The sequence below is a fragment of the Crotalus tigris genome, unplaced genomic scaffold, assembly GCF_016545835.1.
Source record: "Crotalus tigris isolate CLP2741 ecotype Arizona unplaced genomic scaffold, ASM1654583v1 scf7180000024462.759394, whole genome shotgun sequence".
NCBI classification, from domain to species: domain Eukaryota; kingdom Metazoa; phylum Chordata; class Lepidosauria; order Squamata; family Viperidae; genus Crotalus; species Crotalus tigris.
Window position 1 is genome coordinate 296,412 of NW_024100633.1, and position 19,061 is coordinate 315,472.

The following is a 19,061-nucleotide window of genomic DNA, read 5'->3' on the forward strand; positions in this document are numbered from 1 at the left end:
TTTGGACTAGCTCCATTTTTCAGTCCAACCTTCTGATCTCTCCCTCCCAAAAGAGTGATGGGACCATTACTAATTCTTGCATTCTCATTTCCTTCCCTACCACATAAAAAGAAATCCTAGGTTGGGCAGGAGAGAGGGTTTCAAGGAGAAGATTGCAGAGGAAAGGCAAAAAAAGATTCTATAAAATATTGAATGAATTCAAGATTGTCCAGTAAAATGCACCCTTCACATAGTAGCAAGCTTCCCAGAGCCCTACATATCCTCTACATTGCCTGAGGGAAAAGAGTAGGTCCCATTCTTTCTGTATCTTTCTGTTTGCTTGCTTGTTTCCCTCTAATTCGGGGGGGGGGGAGTTCAGAGCCTTCTCAGTTGAGATTGGCTTATGACATGGTTTTCAACCCTGACTGTGGGGGATTTTAAATATTATGATGAGAACTGCACGCATAAAGCCTCATTGCATCTGTTATCTCTTCAATAGATTAAGGGTCTTCATGAGCTTACAGCAGGAAGGGTAGCAAGCATTGTACTTCTTGTATACATTGCACTTCTTGTACCTTTCCCTCCTTACCTCTAAATAGATGCTGGGTAACGGTATAATCCCATTCCACATTTTTTTCCCCTTCTCCCACACTCTTGCGATGTATTTTAAAAGGGGATGTGTATCATCACAGTCTCTAAAAATGTCCTTTAAATTGCTTCATGAATCCGTGGTTTGCGTTGAATTGCCAAAAACCTGTTGAAGAAACAAACAAGTATAGGTAGTCCTTACAACAGTTCATTTAGTGAAGTTACAACATCATTGAAAAAAGTGATTTCTGACTTGTGATCATTTTCCACACTTAATAACTGTTACGGCAACCCCATGGTCATATGATCAAAATTCGGATGCTGGGCTATTGATTTATCTTTATGACAGTTGCAGTGTCCCGGGGCTGGGTGATCACCTTTTGCAACCTTCTGACAAGCAAAGTTAATGGGGAAGCCAGATCCACTTCCCAGCTGTGTTAATTTAACAAGTGCAGTGATTCACTTAACTGTGGCAAGAAGGGTCTTTGCTAATGGGGCAAAACTCACTTAGCAACTGTCTTGCTTAGCAACATAAATTTTGGGCTCCATTATGCATCAGATTCTGTTCTGATACTTCTGAAGAACTCTGATCTAGTAATCCGTTATTGCTTACCAGGTTGAGGACGAACTGGGAACAAAAAGCCTGAAAGGTGAGTTTGACCGAAAACAAGCCTCCAAGTCTTTGGCTTCTACCCTCAATAAACTCATTGACAAGCTGGATCCTGGCCAAGCCCCACAAGAAGAAGAAAAGGTTCAAAAGCAGCAGCAGCAGCAGCAGCAGGAGGCGGAGGAGGAACGGGAGGAGGCAGTCGTGGAAAGCAATAGTGCTAAAGAAAACCCACCAAAGCCAACTCCTGGTATGATCCAGAAGCAACAAAATCAATGTTATCTTGAGTGTTGATAATTTGGATAATGTTTTTGAATCAACCAGCAGGGGGCAATATCTGCCCTAAACGGCACCAAGGGATGGCTTCCTTGGAGCTGATCAAAGATCAAGGTAAGGTAGCTAAAAATCCTCCTAATAGTTTCATTTGATTGGCAAGGGTATCCTGCTCGACCACCTCTGCTGGATTGGAGCTGGGTGGCACTGCTTTGCAGTAGTTCTCCTTCCTGGCGGATAGTTCCAGCTGGCGGTGGGGAGAAAGATCTGCCCAGAGACCTCTATATTGTGAAGTGCTTCTGGGCTCTCTTCACTTCTTTGTAGCACCTAACGAAACTGCTGGAGGTAGCTATACATTTGCACAGGTCTAGAATCATCAGTATGTTGATATATATCAGCTATACATCTCGGCTTGGGCCAGGCGAATAATGCGTTAGTGTTTCCATCCCAGGCTTTGGAGGCCATCAGGGTAAGATGGAGAAGAAGAGGCATCTCTTCAAGACAAAGGCTTTTATTTATAGGTCAAAGATTCCAGGGAAATATCATCTTTGACTCTCAATGGAATAATATTCACATTTCTAAAACAACTTTTTATTAAAAAATTTTTAATGCAGAATAAAAACTAGCAAGAACTAATTATTAAGAATGAAAAAAGAGGAAAAATTAAAGAAGTAAAGCACAAAGCAAAGGTGCAGAAATCAAAATGATAAAGAAATGACTTCTGATTTTCTTGTACAGCAGTTACAAATATAAAATAACCTTTTACTCGGTGCTTGCAGCATTGTGTACATTCTCTCTGCAGTCTATTGCTTTTATTCTAATCCATATATTATACCATCATTTTTTCTGTTTCCTGCAAAAAGCCAATAAGGGGTTTTCAATCATCATTAAATTTAGACAGTGTCATATCTCTAATTGAAGCAGTCAATTTGGCCATCTCCGCAAGTTCCAACATCTTCACTATCCATTCCTCCACTGTGGATGAAGTCAAATCTTTCCATCTTTGTGCATATAATAATCTTGCTGCAGACATCATATATAAAAACAAAGCTCCATATTTTTTTTCCGGCTGCTTATCCACTAATTCCAAATGTAAACTCTCTGGTTTCAACTGTAAACAAGTCTTTAAAATCTTTTGTGCTATTGTTGCTACAAAATTTTCAGACTTGTTACACATCCACCAAGCTTGATAAAATGTACCTTTTTGTTGGTGACATTTCCAGCCTAAGTTTGAAGAGACTGTATACATTGTATACATTCTACCCTGCTTTTCCAGTGTTATGTATCAATGATATATCATTTTATAAAATTCATTTTAAAACTATAACATAGGATAAATTTCTGTCCTTTCAACTAGGTATTTTCCCACTGATACCTGTGTCTGTTATAACCAAAGTGTTTAGCTCATTTTACCATAATTATTTCACCTTCTGTTTCATATTCAATTAAAATTTATACATTTTAGCAATAATATGAGTATCATTTTATACCCTTCCGTTTCAAATTCAGCTTTACATTGTTCAAAACCAACAGTTCTTTTATCTACTTTTAATCTTCCTAATAATTGTACATACCAAAATCATCGGCATGAATAACTCTCTACCACTAGTTCTTCTCTTATTTTTATACTACATTTTCCTTGGCAATATTCTAATATATCAAGTAAGACAATTTATGTTTAATAATCATTTCTCTTCTATAAAATGTTTCCTGTTGTGTCAGCCACAAAGGTATTTTGGGACATAGCTTAAGTTTATATCTGTTCAATATTCTCAATATGGCATGTCTAACAAAATGTTTTTTAAAATCTACATTAACCTTAGCTTTACTATACCATAAATATCCATGCCACCCAAATGTTAAGTCATGCCCTACTAACTCTAAAGGCCTCCTGTTTGTTAGTACACCCATTCTTTCATCCTGACTAAACAGCAGGCTGCCAAATAATAATTTCAAATCAGCTAAGCCCAATCCTCCTCTTTCTTTTGTTTCTTGAAACACTAAATAACAATATTGATCTACAATTTCTTGTCAAAATCAAATCTTGTCCTTCTTGGGGTATTAATTATATATGCAGTGTGTGTGTGTGTGTGTGTGTGTGTGTGTGTGTGTATACATTATAAATATTTATATTATATATAAATAGTATGCCCTCATTCAGAGGTGGTTCTTAGCTGCAGCTAGGCGTGCTTCTATAGTTACAATATTTGTGCCAGTTGTGACCATTTGGAAGATTTGCTCAAAATCAATCATTCTGTAGTCATCTCCTGTGTGGATTATTGTAATGCATTTAAATGGGGCTGCCTTCAGAAACCACACCAGGTACAAAATGCAGTGGCTTGCACAATGGTGAGTGTATCCCGATACCCCAATGTTTCAGGAATTGTGTTGGTTATCACTTGGCTTCCGGAGACGATCCACTTACTATTTTTAAGTCCCTACGTGGCTCCAGACCCAATTCTCTGAGGGAATATTTTTCCACAAATTCATCTGCCTGTCCAGTCAGATTGAATACAGGTCCATTCCCTCCATGTCCTCTCTGTAGGAGATGGTCATTTGATGGGGCCTTGGAAGCAAGTATTTGCCACCCCCATAGATCCTTCCCATGGAAGATCTGCTCCTTTCTTCCTGAATTTCAGGAGAGCAATTAAGATCTAGTTGTTTAATCTAGCACAGGAGAAGATCTATGGCTATATCATTTGCCCATTTTGTTTGTATTAAGATGGGTTTATTATTTCTTAAACATTAGTCCAGATTTGAGTAAGGGAGAGCATGATAGTTGTGGGAACCAAGATTCATATGGATGAGAGCGTGCAATGAAGTATTGTATCAACTCCCTCAGAAATTGCTTTCTTTAAAACACTGTTAATGGCTTGCTTCTTTTCCGTTCCAAGAGGTATAATTTTTTGCTTTAAAATTATTTTGACCTTTGTTCATGGTAAATGTTCTCTATATTTGTCTTTTTCAAAAACTGCTCTTGAGCTTGATTTTGGCTTGGCTATGCATAAATGCTTCTATTTTGGCTTTCTTTCTCCAGCATTTTGTTCCTTCTAATCAGGGACAAGGCAGCTCAATGAAATTTGGGTCACCCAGGTCAATGTTCCTATTTTCTTTTTCTTTTCTTTTTAATATTCTATAATGTAGACATCTAAAAACCTTGAGAGCAAGAATATATTTTTGGTTCTTAAGCTGGGTTTTGCAATTCAGCAATGCTGTTGACTTGGCATTTGTCCAGAATCCCTGGCTTCTCAACTCTGTTATTATGATCTGTATGACTTCTGAACTATCAGCGCAATGCAGCCTATCTGGTAGAGTCTGCAGTCTTTCTAGTGTTTTAAGAGCCAAGGCAGATTTTCATATTCTTGGGCAGGGAGTAGAACTAAGAGGTTTATGAGCTCTGAATAATATATTACTAGGGAATTGCATTCAGTTTTAATGGTCAGAAGTGGTATTGTCTTGGTCAGCTGGCCAGCCTCCTGGGACTTCTTGCCTTCCTTTTCCTCTGCTGTCTAAAAACCTTCTGCTTTTGCAAAAGTGTTGAAATGCTTTGAAGGCCTCAGTCTTCTGCTCAAACGCATTATGTAAACAACAACAACAACAATAATAATAATAATAACAATCTGCCTATCCCAGGTCCTGGGTAAGGACTTGATAGGTAGACAAAATGCCAAATCCAGTCTGAACATCTGGCTGACTGTGCGATGATCCATAATAATAATAATTTATTAAGGTGTAACTAAATTGGCACGTGGGAGCTTTGTACCATTCATTGCATTTGTATTTTGTAAGCTGCCCAGAGTCTACTGGAGCTACTGGGTGGCTAGAATATCATTATTTTATGGACAGACTGTACACAGCCTTGCTTAGTGGGCACCTGGCAGTTTTGCACTTCCCTGTCAGAAATGCTGGCAGACTGACATGCCTCTGTCCCCCTTTTTACCTCAGATGGCGACCCAGATGGGCGCGTGAATGTCAGGGTCACTAAAGTAAAGCCAGGTGGTACTCAGCAGAAGGAGCTGCGAGTCCAAGAGATGAGCAGGGACAACCCACAGCTGCGCCACATAGAGAGTGTGGTTAAGGACCTCTTGGAGAAGGAAGGCCTGAAGGCAGAAGGTAATGCAGTCATGCTCCCTGGGGTGGGGTGGAGGGTCATAATAGAAGTCCGTGTTTAGGCTGGGGGTGGAGGTTATCTGATTTGTCAGGGGCTTTTCTAGGACAGAGTGGTCAAGGGCACGAGGTTGCCAGGGGTTTGGAATTGCAAGCTGCGCAATTTCATGGACATCTGAATGCGAAGCTGGTTACTTCATTATGTTGATTGATTGATTTTCTAGGAAGGTTTTTCAGGCCAAAAATGCCCATGTTTTTTTCTGTAATGAGGCTAATTGGGAGAGACTTTTATTGACTGGTAGAACAAGCATTTTTAGCTCCTCTTATTATGTTTCTTCCCATGTACAAACAATCCCAAGTTCTATCCTTGCCTTTCAGATCCCATGATTGTAAGTACCAGTGCTAGAAAAGGCCTCTGCTTGGAAATTGACTGTAGAACAGAACTGCCAGTGAGAGCATCTCACTAAAAATATTAAAAGGACACAGATGATATTATCTGTACACACTCAGTACTTATGAACAGAACTGCCAGTGAGAGCATCTCATTAAAAATATTAAAAGGACGTAGATAGTATTATCTGTACACAATCAGTACCTATGAACACCCAAGATATGCAATTTATCATTTATGTCAGTCCTCTAAAGAGAAAAAAAGAACATGTGATGTATATTGAGTCCTGCTAATTACCAGGCAGGAAACAATGAAATGAATAGTGTAAGATTTCACCCTTTAAATGAAACTTTAAAATGAATCCAAAAGACATAAATCCTGTAGGCAGAAAGAGCCACATCTACCTTAGTTTACTCTTTTTAGAATATGGTTAATGACCAGGTACTATTTTCCAAAGCTGTATCATTAATGGTGGAGAGTTTTGTTTGATTAGCTCTTTGAGGTGCAGATAAACCTCTGTAAGTCTTAATAGAAAGGAGAAGATAAAATAAACCACCATTCCCAAAGCTCCAAGAATTTGCCATCTGTGACCTTTTTGGTATTGTTTTTTTTTAAATAAATTTGCCCATTTAAGTATTTTGTCTTAAACAGATGTATACTGAAAATAATTTTCTAAAGTCAAAATTCATCTTTTTTCTAAAATATAAACTTATCGAAGAGTAATTTCAGTGAACTATTTATCAAACAATGTATATACATAAACACACAAACATGTATATGTGTGTGTGTAGTGTATGTACATATACAGTGGGGCAAAAAAGTATATAGTCAGCCACCAATTGTGCAAGTTCTCCCACTTAAAAAGATGAGAGAGGCCTGTAATTGTCATCATAGGTAGACCTCAACTATGAGAGACAAAATGAGAAAACAAATCCAGACAATCACATTGTCTGATTTGGAAAGAATTTATTTGCAAATTATGGTGGAAAATAAGTATTTGGTCACCTACAAACAAGCAAGATTTCTGGCTCTCACAGACCTGTAACTTCTTCTTTAAGAGGCTCCTCTGTCCTCCACTCATTACCTGTATTAATGGCACCTGTTTGAACTTGTTATCAGTATAAAAGACACCTGTCCACAACCTCAAACAGTCACACTCCAAACTCCACTATGGTGAAGACCAAAGAGCTGTCAAAGGACACCAGAAACAAAATTGTAGACTTGCACCAGGCTGGGAAGACTGAATCTGCAATAGGCAAGCAGCTTGGTGTGAAGAAATCAACTGTGGGAGCAATAATTAGAAAATGGAAGACATACACGACCACTGATAATCTCCCTCAATCTGGGGCTCCACGCAAGATCTCAAAAAATCCCAGAACCAAACGGGGGGACCTAGTGAATGACCTGCAGAGAGCTGGGACCAACGTATCAAAGGCAACCATCAGTAACACACTACGCCACCAGGGACTCAGATCCTGCAGTGCCAGAGTGTCCCCCTGCTTAAGCCAGTACATGTCTGGGCCCATCTGAAGTTTGCTAGAGAGCATTTGGATGATCCAGAAGAGGATTGGGAGAATATCCTATGGTCAGATGAAACCAAAGTAGAACTGTTTGGTAGAAACACAACTCGTCGTGTTTGGAGGAGAGAGAATGCTGAGTTGCATTCAAAGAACACCATACCTCCTGTGAAGAATGGGGGTGGCAACATCATGCTTTGGGGCTGTTTCTCTGCAAAAGGACCAGGACGACTGATCCATGTACAGGAAAGAATGAATGGGGCCATGTATCGTGAGATTTTGAGTGCAAACCTCCTTCCATCAGCAAGGGCATTGAAGATGAAACATGGCTGGGTCTTTCAGCATGCCAATGATCCCAAACACACCGCCCGGGCAACGAAGGAGTGGCTTCGTAAGAAGCATTTCAAGGTCCTGGAGTGGCCTAGCCAGTCTCCAGATCTCAACCCCATAGAAAACCTTTGGAGGGAGTTGAAAGTCCGTGTTGCCCAGTGACAGCTCCAAAACATCACTGCTCTAGAGGAGATCTGCATGGAGGAATGGGCCAATATACCAGCAACAGTGTGTGCCAACCTTGTGAAGACTTACAGAAAACATTTGACCTCTGTCATTGCCAACAAAGGATACATAAAAAAGTATTGAGATGAACTTTTGATATTGATCAAATACTTATTTTCCACCATAATTTGCAAATAAATTCTTTCCAAATCAGACAATGTGATTGTCTGGATTTGTTTTCTCATTTTGTCTCTCATAGTTGAGGTCTACCTATGATGACAATTACAGGCCTCTCTCATCTTTTTAAGTGGGAGAACTTGCACAATTGGTGGCTGACTATATACTTTTTTGCCCCACTGTATATATATATATATATATATATATATATATATATATATATTTCTGACACATCACATACACACAAACGCAAGCTTAATTTCGTAAAGGAAATAAAAAGATCTTTGAAGAATAATGATGATGCCTTCTTCCAGTGGCAGGATTTCATAAGGCAGGTTTTGTCAAAAATAATTGAAAACAGGGAGGGAGTAGGGAGTGGAGAGCTTACATATATCCCCAGTCTTATATATTTATACTTTAGTAAACTAAATCATATAATATTGACTATATATTTTGCATGATGTATACCAAAGATTCCTAAACATTTTGCCATCACACCTCCCTTTATTATAATTTTAATGTACATACCTCCCCTAAAAATCCAAACAACCAAATGAACATAAATGAACAAAAAGAGTTGGGAAAGGTGGATTTATTGGAACAATATACAACTAAAAGGTTATTTACATCTGCTCTGGATTCTGTCTGCACCTCTCCAAGAGATGGGACACCTCACAAATTTGGGAAGCCCTGATATAGACTGAGATGGGTAACCTTTTGGTGCTGGAAATTTACTTACAGGGTGAGAGGGAGGGCTGCAGCAGAAGGACAAGAATGTAAAATGGGGACGAGCCTATGCCATGCATATGGGTAATTCAGGGTTAAAATAGTGAGAAATTAAGCACTGAGATTTAGCAGAGTTAGCTGGTTTTCAGAAACCACAAAGAAGGAACTCAGGAGCCTCAGGTTGCCAATAAAGTAGTTTTCTGGATCATGAAGTAATTGCTTTTCGTCCCCTGAAAATATTTGTCACAGTCTAGTGTTACAACAACTGTTTGCTTTGTGGAGTCTACTCATTAATAAATCAAATTATTTCTCTGTGGAGAAATAACAGGTTTTTCACAGTTTTCCAAGAGTCCGTTTGCCTAGGATGCATGCTTTTTTTTTTGTTACTTTAAATGCTTTGTTTTATTATTCTAAGCATTGACGCTTCCTACCAGTTTATTACCTGAGTCTGTAGCTTTAAAAAGTTTGGTTGCTTTATTGACCTAACAAAGAATATAGATTGAGCAAACGGCAGGATTTTATTTTTTGAATAACACGCTGAATGATTTTTGGATTAGCCTTCCTGTGACCCTGCCAATCCCTCCCTTCCTTCCAAACTCTTTATTATATGGCTCTTGAAGACCTGGCTAACCCAACCTCACTTTCCCTGAACTGTGTTTTTTTTCCCCCATAGGTGCTTGGTGCTCTAAGGTCAGAGTAAGCATAGGCATCCAGGATGTGCCCACTCATTTCTTCTTTCTAGCAAATAAGATTTCAGTGTGCTCAGTATTTGCTTGCCTCCAATCAGCTTGTTGGCAGTAGTACCATGTGACATTTCCTCTGCTGACAGATTATAGTGAGAGAAGCAGGGAAGAGTTACAGGTCAATGACAGTCACAAATTTAAGATGACATTGGGTTTGGGTCTGAGGCTGGAGCCAGGTTAGTCTTCTAGTACAGGGCTTTTCAACCTTTTCACCCATTGTACCACTTTTAGGATATGGCAGTATCCAAGTACCACCAGTCACCTAGCAAGGTGTCAAAAACTTGATGATCCAAAAAAAAAAGGAAAAAAGTGATGAAGTACAGGTAGTCCTCGACTTACAACAGTTCGCTTAGTGACTGTTGGAAGTTACAATGGCACTGTAACTTCCAACAGTCACTAAGTGCCTCCGAAGCCACAGCTGAGCAAGACACCTGCCTGCCCGGCTGGTTTGACAGCAGGGGTGGGGTGGGGGGTGTTTGGTTTTTATTCCCCCCCGTCTGCTGGGTGGTTGCAGCAGGTTTTGGTCACTTCACATGACCCTGGGACACTGTGACCGTCATAACTATGAATCGGTTGCCAAGCATCTGAATGTAAATCACAAGACCCTGATTGGCGCTTCTTCTGGGGTCAGCAGAAGCGCCAGGATCAGCGCTGAGTTCCAGCTGGAGCCTGGCACTGATCCTGGCGCTTGCGCTGAGCCCTGCAGCTACAGCCATCTCTCACTCAGGCTTGTGCGGTGCTGCCACCGGTTCAGCTCATTCCCCTCCCCCGCTACCACTTTTCTAAGATGGTCGCATACCACCTGCCAGGTGCCAATGTACCACAGGTGGTACCCGTACCACTGGTTGAAAAGCCCTGTTCTAGTAGCTTTATCTTTTGCATGATATTGCTTTTCTTATTTAGGAGCTGCCCTGTTTTTCCTAATAGTAAGAGGGCAATAAATTAAAGGCGATTATTGCAAGGCTCTTGGGGCTGTCATTAATGTTTGATTCCCTATGATTGACAGGTAAAATTGAAATCAAGATTGTGACAACTGGTGGTTTTGGAGATGACGATGACACCCATTGGCTCTCAGAAGAAGACACCAAGAACCTCAAAGACATTTTCTTCAATATTTTGGTAAGGGCTGACATCAGCGCTGATATAATGGGGGGAAATGTTACTTAGAGCATAAAAAGCTAGGAGGCTGGCTCTAGTGATTTCATTGGAAGAGCAGCATTTTGTGTGCGTTGTGGCAGTGAAGCACAACTCTGACCAGGAGTTTCTCAAGAAAGTCCTCCAAGTTTGAGGGGCAAGGGTAGGACAGCAAGCAAGAAAGGGAGAGATCTCATCATTTGAGAAGGATTCTTTTTGTGTAATGTTGCATTCCACTTCTTGCTTGTTGGCAGAGAGAGCCAGTTGGTGAATTCTGGAACACTCTCGAAGGTGGCAACGGTGAAAAACCAGATCAGATTTTAAAATGGAATTGGAGTGTTCCCGTGCATTTCAGTATGTTACTATAAATTAATCCCAGTGAAATACTGGCAGCATTTCTAAGCCCCTTTGAGGAAGAAAGGGAAAGAGCCCCATGCCTTTAGATTTTTCCTCTTAGAGCAGCAGAGAGCTTTGCCCAAAAGTTTGCCTTATACGGTGGGTCTGTCTGTCTGTCTGTCTGTTTGATTGCTTTGGTATTTGCTTCTTAGATCCAGGGCACAGAGGAAGCACATAAAGAGCAACGACGGCAACGCCAACTGGAAGACAACTACCGTTTTGTGTGGGGGCGCAACCAGGAAGAGCTCCCTAGTACTGGTGGGACTGAATCAGACGATTTAGACTTCTGATCTTTTGCCAATCTTCAGAACTCTGGCATTCGTGGAAGTTCCTTTGCAGGATTTGGCAGGCACCGTTTCCCTCATGTGCATCAGGAGGACCAATGTGTTTTGTTGCTAGAATCTCAGTTGAATGTGCACAAGACACTGGCAAGTCCAAGGTGAGCACCATTCAGAGCTGTGAATTGTCTCCTTTAGAGCTATTGCTTTTAGGGCAACCACTGCGACATTTCCTCCCGCACTTTAATGGCTTCTGTAGACTGCCTCAAATGGAGACAGTGGCATTTCTTCAGGTTCCAGGCTTCCTCCTTTTTCAAACTATTGGCCTCAGCATCGGTGCCCAAATCTTGGCTTCAAAATGATTAAAGACACGCACAAAAGAGAATGAAAGAGAGGAGCCCCATACAAAAAATTCCCACCGATTCACCTCAAGTATGAATCAAGTTGGAGAGCTAAAACTGGTGCCCTTCTGTTTCTAAAGCCTTCATAAATTGAAAGAATCTCATGTTTCTATGTCTCACCTGTGTGCCTTGAAACATTAGAGGAGAGGACACTCTTTCCTTGTGCTGTGTTGACCTCCTCCCAACAGTTTATTTTTCTTTAGGTCTGAATGTTTTGAGTTGTGAGCAAATCTGCTTCAGTGTACAGGTTGTCCCTTGACTTATCTTCATTCTGGAGCAGAAAGTTAGGACACATCCTGTGTGTACTGAATCAGCAAAGAAATGTGGTGGAGGGTTGGGAGAAAAGCTATTGTAGGCTGATCTTCCTATCCACATTGTTTCACATACTAAAGGGCCTTAGACATAGGAGTATGTGAACTGCACTAAAAATGCTTCCTTTGTAACAAAGATCCATTGAGATACGGGACTGGCTGTTCCTTCTGTGAAGTCTCAAGAAGTGAAGCCAGCTGAAATTTGTGATTTATTTCCAATGTGATTGAATAGTCTGGGCTGCTGCATGGATGACTGGAGGTGAGAAATTGTAGCCCAAGGGAAGCAGCAAGGCTGAAGAAATAGTGTCGCCTTCCTTGACACAACCAGGACAAATCACAGTTCATTTTTCTATCAATAAATCCAGATGAACCCAACTAGAGTTTGGTGTTTTGCTTATGTGACTCTGAATGGATAGTATTGGCTATAGAAGTGCTCTGAGCAGAGCATCAAGTCATCTTTCTATTAAAATAAATAGGGTGGCTTCTCTTTACTTCTTATAAAACAAAGCATCACATCGATACAAGCGTATGCTGTAGGGATTGGTGATCATTCTAATTTTTTTTGGGGGGGGGAGCTGGTACAATAAATGCTGCGTTATGGAATTTCAGTGAAGGTTATTTTTGTAGAAGATCTTGATAGGAAAGGAACTGATTCTTTTGCTATTCAGTAAGCAAAAAGAACCACTAATTGTGACACCAATGATTAAGGCAAAGGAATGGTCTTGTCTTAAGTTTAGCAGAATAGGCAATCTATTCCTTTATATGGTCTCCAAAAGCATCCAGGAACTTCCAAGGTATTTTTACTCAATGCCACCCAAGTTCTTTATGCCACCTGACTTGGGTTTTTTGCAAAGTTATTTTTAAGATAATTAAAAAAGTGGAAAACTAGCTTTCCACTGATTTTCAAGAAAGTCATCAAACCTTACCAACCCCCTAGACATTTGTAGAAATAAAAATGGCTACTTGACTGTAGCCTCATGCTCTGTTCTGCAAGCGTGTCTGTCTGCCCAGGGATCAAAACAAGTGGAAAGTGATAAACCAAGAAAGTGGGTTAGTGAGAGGAAAGACAGGGGGCAGCCACACTTGGTTTTTAAATTTTCATAACTCCAGAAATTGTAAGTAGCTGTACTTATGAGTGTTGGTGTTCCCATGGGGGCAGCAGCATTCCAATAGGGAACAATGACCTGAGATAAGTCAGTGAGGAGCCCGGGCAACAGAAAAGAGGTCAAGCAAAAAAATAGATATATAATTGGTTTAAACCCTGTGTCTATCCAGACATAAATCTGCCTGCACATATGTCTCTGCCAAATAAAATAATTCCAGAAGATTTATGCACATATATTTGTTAGCAGATGAGATTACCGGTTGGACTGTCTGAATAATTGCTAGATCTGGAGATTAGCCTACTGTACTAGGGGATGGGCATTGCAAAGTAGAACTGGAATTGTGTCAACAGCTCGCTCCAATGGTTCAGGGATAACGGAAGGAAGTGGGATTGTTTGAAGATGTAAAATATGTGATTACATAACTCAAGATAGCCAGGCATCAATGAATAGGCAAAAGTAGAAATAGCATTGAGAATGCTGTGGTTTTGCTCTAGAGCAGTGGTGGCGAACCTATGGCATGCGTGCCAGAGGCGGCACTCAGAGCCCTCTCTGTGGGCACGCGCACCATGTCCCGGAGATGGCAACCGTCCCTCTTCAACCAGCTGCCCACTAACTCGCCGAGATCCCACATGGCCAAATGCATCCCAGCATGGCTGGTTTCCCTCCCCCCTGTCCCATCCCTCCTGGCCTTGCATGCTCTCCTTTTCCTGGGCGCGACCCACTGCATCTATGCTTCTCTGAACTGCTGACAGCGGGCTGCGGAGGCCCAGAGTGCGTCAATCGGGGGGCCAGCAGGCTGTGGCTGCTGCCGGACACCGTTGGCTCCCATGCGTTCGCTGGCCTCTGTGCAGGGGCCGACGGTGTCAGGCAGCAGCCGCCCTGGTTCCTTCCCCGCCTTGCCCTGCGGCAATGGCAACCCTGCCCTGCCTCGCCTTGCCTTGCCTCACCCCGCAGGACAAGCCTCCTGCCCACCGTCCCACCTGCCAGAGACCCATTGGATCTCCCCCAACCCTGCCTGGCCCCCACAGGTGTAATGACCCAGGGCCCCAAGCGCAGGCAAAGCAATCAGCTGGCAAGAGCAATAGTCTTTTTAATCAGTGCCAATGTTCACCCAAAAGCCCCCACATATGCTGGCATGAGTTCAAACAAACAGCCAGGGAAGTTTACACTGTTCAAGGCAAGACAGATAACAAGAAAACGTAAAAAGTCCTTTTAACTCTCAGCTTGCCTGCAAACTGCAGACTGCAAGGAGAGATCAAGAATATCGTCTGTGGTCGTGCAGCAGGAAACAAACTGGTCCAGAATACAAAGTGTCCAGGTTACAAGAGCACAAATCACACTATCTCAAGATTCCATGTTTGTTCCCGGCAAATGCCCCACCCCACAGCGTCTCCTTAAATCCTAATCCCCAGGTGTGCCTTGTGGAGTGGGACAGGATGCTCTCCTCCCGAGCAAGTGAGCCTACCTCCATTGTTCTCTCCTCCTCTCTGCTCTCCTTGCTCTAGGATCAGGTGGGGGGGGGCCTTGCTCCTTGTCTGAACTCTGCCTTCCCTGTTCCAAACCTGAAGGGCCCTGGCCTGCCTCACCCTGCTCCTCCCTACAGTCCTCCGAAGCCACAGACACCCCACCCATATCTTCCTCGGAGTCTATATATTTCCTCTGAGAGGGGAGCTTCTACCTACCTGGTGATGTGTTCCCTCTTCAAGATCATTCTATGAACTGAATAGTCCTGGAGAATTCTCCTCCAGCCTTCAACTATATCCCTAGTAATAAAGATTGTTGAGAGGTTTGTCAAATTACAGCTTCAGAGGGCATCTGGAGACTTCATTTGGGTATTGTTCAAGACACTTAAAAAGTAGCACTAAGACACATTAATCACATTTCTGTTTGACCCTTGGTGGAGCTAGGATGGAAGTTACTTGCAATTTTCAGTGCTATCAGTTATCTTATGCTTCGGGGTGGGGGAGGATTGGGAGTAGAGGACATAGTGTTGAAGTAGATCTCATTTCTCTGTGGTCGGTTTTAACAAAAGGGGAGAACTGAGCCCAAAGCCCCAGATTTACAGGATGCCACAGACGTCAATACTTTCATCCCTACTGCTTAACATCTACATCAGGGATCCCCCAACCCCTGGTCCATGGCCCGGCACCGGGCCACAGTATGTCAGAAACTGGTCCACACAAACAAGCAAAGCCCCATCCACGGGATGCAGGCAGCACATGAAACCATGCCCCCTCCGGTCTGCGGAAAAATCTCTCTCCACGGAACCGGTCCCTGGTGCCCAAACGCTAGGAACCTATGAGCTACATACATCATTGGGTGAGATAATCTGTTGGTGTGGAATCAAATATCAACTTCTTCAAATGATGATGGTAGTCGTATATTTTGGCTCTGGTCAACAAGTGATGCTATCAAGTTCTTGTCCTAATGGTTGGAGACAGTTCAGGTCAAGGGTGGAGGAGAAAACAGATTTAAGTTAGCAAAACCAATTAGCTATGGACCTTCTGGCCCAGACACTTTCCCATTTTTAATGTATATGCACTTCTCCAATTTGGGAGTGTTTTTTGACTCTCAGCTTCTGCTCAAAGAGCAGGTGGCAGGTCAAGGAAGGCCTTCACATAGACTTTTCTTGTCTATGAAAATTGCCCTCATTCCTGGACCAGACGTCCCTTCTCATGGTCATACATGGCTTGATCATTTCACATCTGGACTACTATTATGCTGTACATGGCACTATCTCTGAAGATCACTAAGTAGCTTCAGCTAGTCCAGAACATGATGGCATGTCATGGCACACCCAAACAACGTGGCTCCTACACAAATTGTTATGGGTTACTGTGGGAGTCAGAGTGCACATCTAAATAGTCCTTGTAGTGAGATCAAGAACAAAACTTGGGAACTGGTGCTCCTGATGTAGCACCTTTATTCTTCTGTTTCACAAGGAGGTGTTTCACAAACATCCTTTGAAAGAACTAAGGCATCTCAGGTATAGCTCTTCCAGGGTGACTAATGGACAAGGATATTTGAGAATAAAGGTTACAATATGAGAGACTGAAACGGTGTTTCATACAATACAAATCACAAAGATCAAATCACAAATATCTTACAAAAAATACACTGAAAGTAGGGGAAAAAGAGGACAGTCCTATAAGCAGATGGCGTAATTGGCTTATCAGACACAGTTACCTTAAGCAATTTATAATCTCATGGTGATTTCACAAGTAGTTCTGCAAGAGGTATTCAAGGAGATTACAAAACCTTATGGTAATCTCATTTTCCTGCCCTGGAAAGATCCCCACTTCTAAACTGAACGGAAATTTCCATATATTCTCTCCCTAACTTCAGAACAGGGTGGTTCAAGGTGATATGTTGTATGGATGGTTTGGAAAAGGCTAGAGCCAATGCTACTTATTTTTCAGTAATGTCCCCACTCCTCAGAAAGGTATCATTCGTAGCTGGTCTAAATTATTTCATAAAAGGAAGGAAATACAGTAGATAATTTTGAGACCCAATGGTACTGGATGTGAATCATTCAAGACCTTGTTTGATCAGGGAACTCACTTTGGACCAGAATGACATCGCTTATCATCAAGTTGTTGTTTTATATATGTAGGGAGAGAATTTACTTTTGTAGTTAGTAAACTTTACACTGTAATCCAGAACAGAATGAAGAATAACACTGGTTCCTCTCCTCTTCTTGCCTTGAATCTAGCAGAATCTTGGACATATTGGAAGCCTAGTTAGTATTTTTGTAAAGGTTCTTGGTACATGCTTGCAGTATGTGGAGCTCTGTATTTCTCCACTGCAGCCTATGAATTCATAGCAACAAGACACATTGATTAATATGTGCCATCAAGCTGGTGTCAGCTCTTTAGTGGCCACATAAATTTTCTCCTTGGTGATTTATCCCTAATTTGGTCTTTCAGATCTACAGTGCAATCATCACTACTGTAACTGAGTCCACCCATTTAGCTATTGGTTGTTCTTTTTCCTTCAACCTTTGCCACATAAATCAGCTCAGCATAGCTTACGGCATTTTGGTTGCCAGACATATGAGGCTAGTAATTCTCCCATCATTAAATTGGCTGGAGTTTTCCGGCTTGGCCATTGAGGCTTGTTTTGACAGCTGCAATGGGACCACACCTTTCATTGCTATTTTAGAATTATGAGACGAGGATGTTAATCCGTACTGTATTCATACTTAACAGTATGCTTGATCCCATCCTGTCTTTGGCCAATGATAGGGCTAGACCAGGGGTAGGCAACCTCGGCTCTTTTATGACTCATGGACTTCAACTCCCAGAATTCCTGAGTCAGCATAGTTGAAGTCCATGAGTCATAAAAGAGCCAAGGTTGTGTACCCCTGGGCTAGACCAAATTTCATACAAATTGCTATCAAATTAAATGGCTAGAAACCTAGACTTTCCTATTTCAAAATGAGTTGCAGAGCAGACATTATTATTATTAATTAAATAGCACTTTTCTGCTTCTACTTTAAGATAACTTTTACTTTATTTTTTTTCCTTTTTTTTAACGAGTTAAAATAAGCCAGGGAGAATCTTGTTGGGCAAGGTAGAAGGAACAGGATGACATTTGACAAATGAGTGGTTTAAACATTTACAAATATATAAAAACGTTCAGGGAGCAGCCAGAATCGTTCAAGTAATTCGAGTTTACCCTCTTTGAAACAAAGGGTAGGATTTTCAAGGTTATCTGCCAAACGTATTATTTCATAGCCAAAGTGTAAAGTTGTATGAATGATGGCGGTTGAACTCAAGATGAATCAGTACAGAGTCAAGTTTTGTTTGCTTATAATACTCTGTATTGTATATGTTTCTTTAATGCCCTTTGCTATACCTCTCATTTAATATGCGTTAAAAATGCTATTTTTATTATTATGTAAATCAGTCCCTAGTAAGGGCTACCTGATCAGAGAATATCTGCCTTGTAAGGAGACAGGTCTCAAGAATATAAGCTCCTATATGTCCTTTTTTTCTTCTATGGGGTGGGGGGTCAATCTGTCAGAAATTAACTCACATATCAAAAGTATTAATCTCTTTCCTTTTCAGGAATGTGCCTTTAATTATTTTACATTATGAAGAGTTTTGTGCCTGAGCTCCTTTCTGGTTCTCTTATTTCTAAATCAATTATAAAGCAATTCCATTTGTACTTGAGGTTTTGTGCTAGTTCATATTTAAACAGTTTTTGATCAACTACATATAAGACCTATATAATTTTCTGGCCCTTCCTCTTGGTGCCTCTGCAAGAGACCAGGGATTCACTGTAACCTGCTGGCTTTATAAACTATTATTCAATTGTTGATGCTTTGGCAGTGAGTTTTCCACCAGAGTGACCGAAATGGATACTTTTGTCCTCATGAAAAAGGCTTAAATCAGCAGAGTTTGCTGACAAAAAGAGATAAGGAAATAGAGAAGTTGGTGAGAAACACACATGTGTTCACGTTGGAGACACACACACATACATGCATTGGCCTACTTACAAGTATTTATTTGCTTACAAGTGGGAATTAGGGTCCAATAGATACTGATGTAACATCCTTCTCCAGCTTACTACCCTCCAGATTTATGGGATCATAATATCCACGTTATTTGGACAGAGAAAGTAAGAAGAATAGTGTTTCCACACTTTGAGACCTACCTTCCTTCCTTCCTTCCTTCCTTCCTTCCTTCCTTCCTTCCTTCCTTCCTTCCTTCCTTCCTTCCTTCCTTTCCCCCCCCCCAAGAGGAAATGGGACACAGAATTAGATGAACTGTTTTTATCTTAGCTCTTATGATTTTAGTATATAGCAAAAAAAAACCTACATTATTGTGA

At 41.3% G+C, this 19,061-nt stretch overlaps 1 protein-coding gene and 1 long non-coding RNA gene across 5 annotated transcripts in view; one reads left to right on the top strand and one right to left on the bottom strand.

Moving 5' to 3' along the window:
• The window catches only part of OS9 (OS9 endoplasmic reticulum lectin), a 39,337-nt gene extending 26,839 nt beyond the window's left edge, over positions 1-12,498 (top strand). For 2 of the 4 annotated variants that reach the window (XM_039332754.1, XM_039332755.1), the window contains 4 exons: positions 1,184-1,424; positions 5,393-5,560; positions 10,610-10,722; positions 11,286-12,498. In XM_039332754.1, coding sequence (XP_039188688.1) covers positions 1,184-1,424; positions 5,393-5,560; positions 10,610-10,722; positions 11,286-11,423 — 660 coding nt within the window. In that variant the 3' untranslated portion in view covers positions 11,424-12,498. The remainder of the gene's footprint in view (positions 1-1,183; positions 1,425-5,392; positions 5,561-10,609; positions 10,723-11,285) is intronic. The other 2 variants (XM_039332757.1, XM_039332756.1) reach the window with 2 other exon arrangements.
• On the bottom strand, positions 4-18,924 carry LOC120303321. The gene is made up of 3 exons (XR_005555404.1): positions 15,541-18,924; positions 14,912-14,992; positions 4-733 (listed from the first exon to the last, which is right to left on the bottom strand). It is a non-coding gene; the product is annotated as an uncharacterized LOC120303321 (long non-coding RNA).
• Between the last annotated feature and the right edge of the window lie 137 nt (positions 18,925-19,061).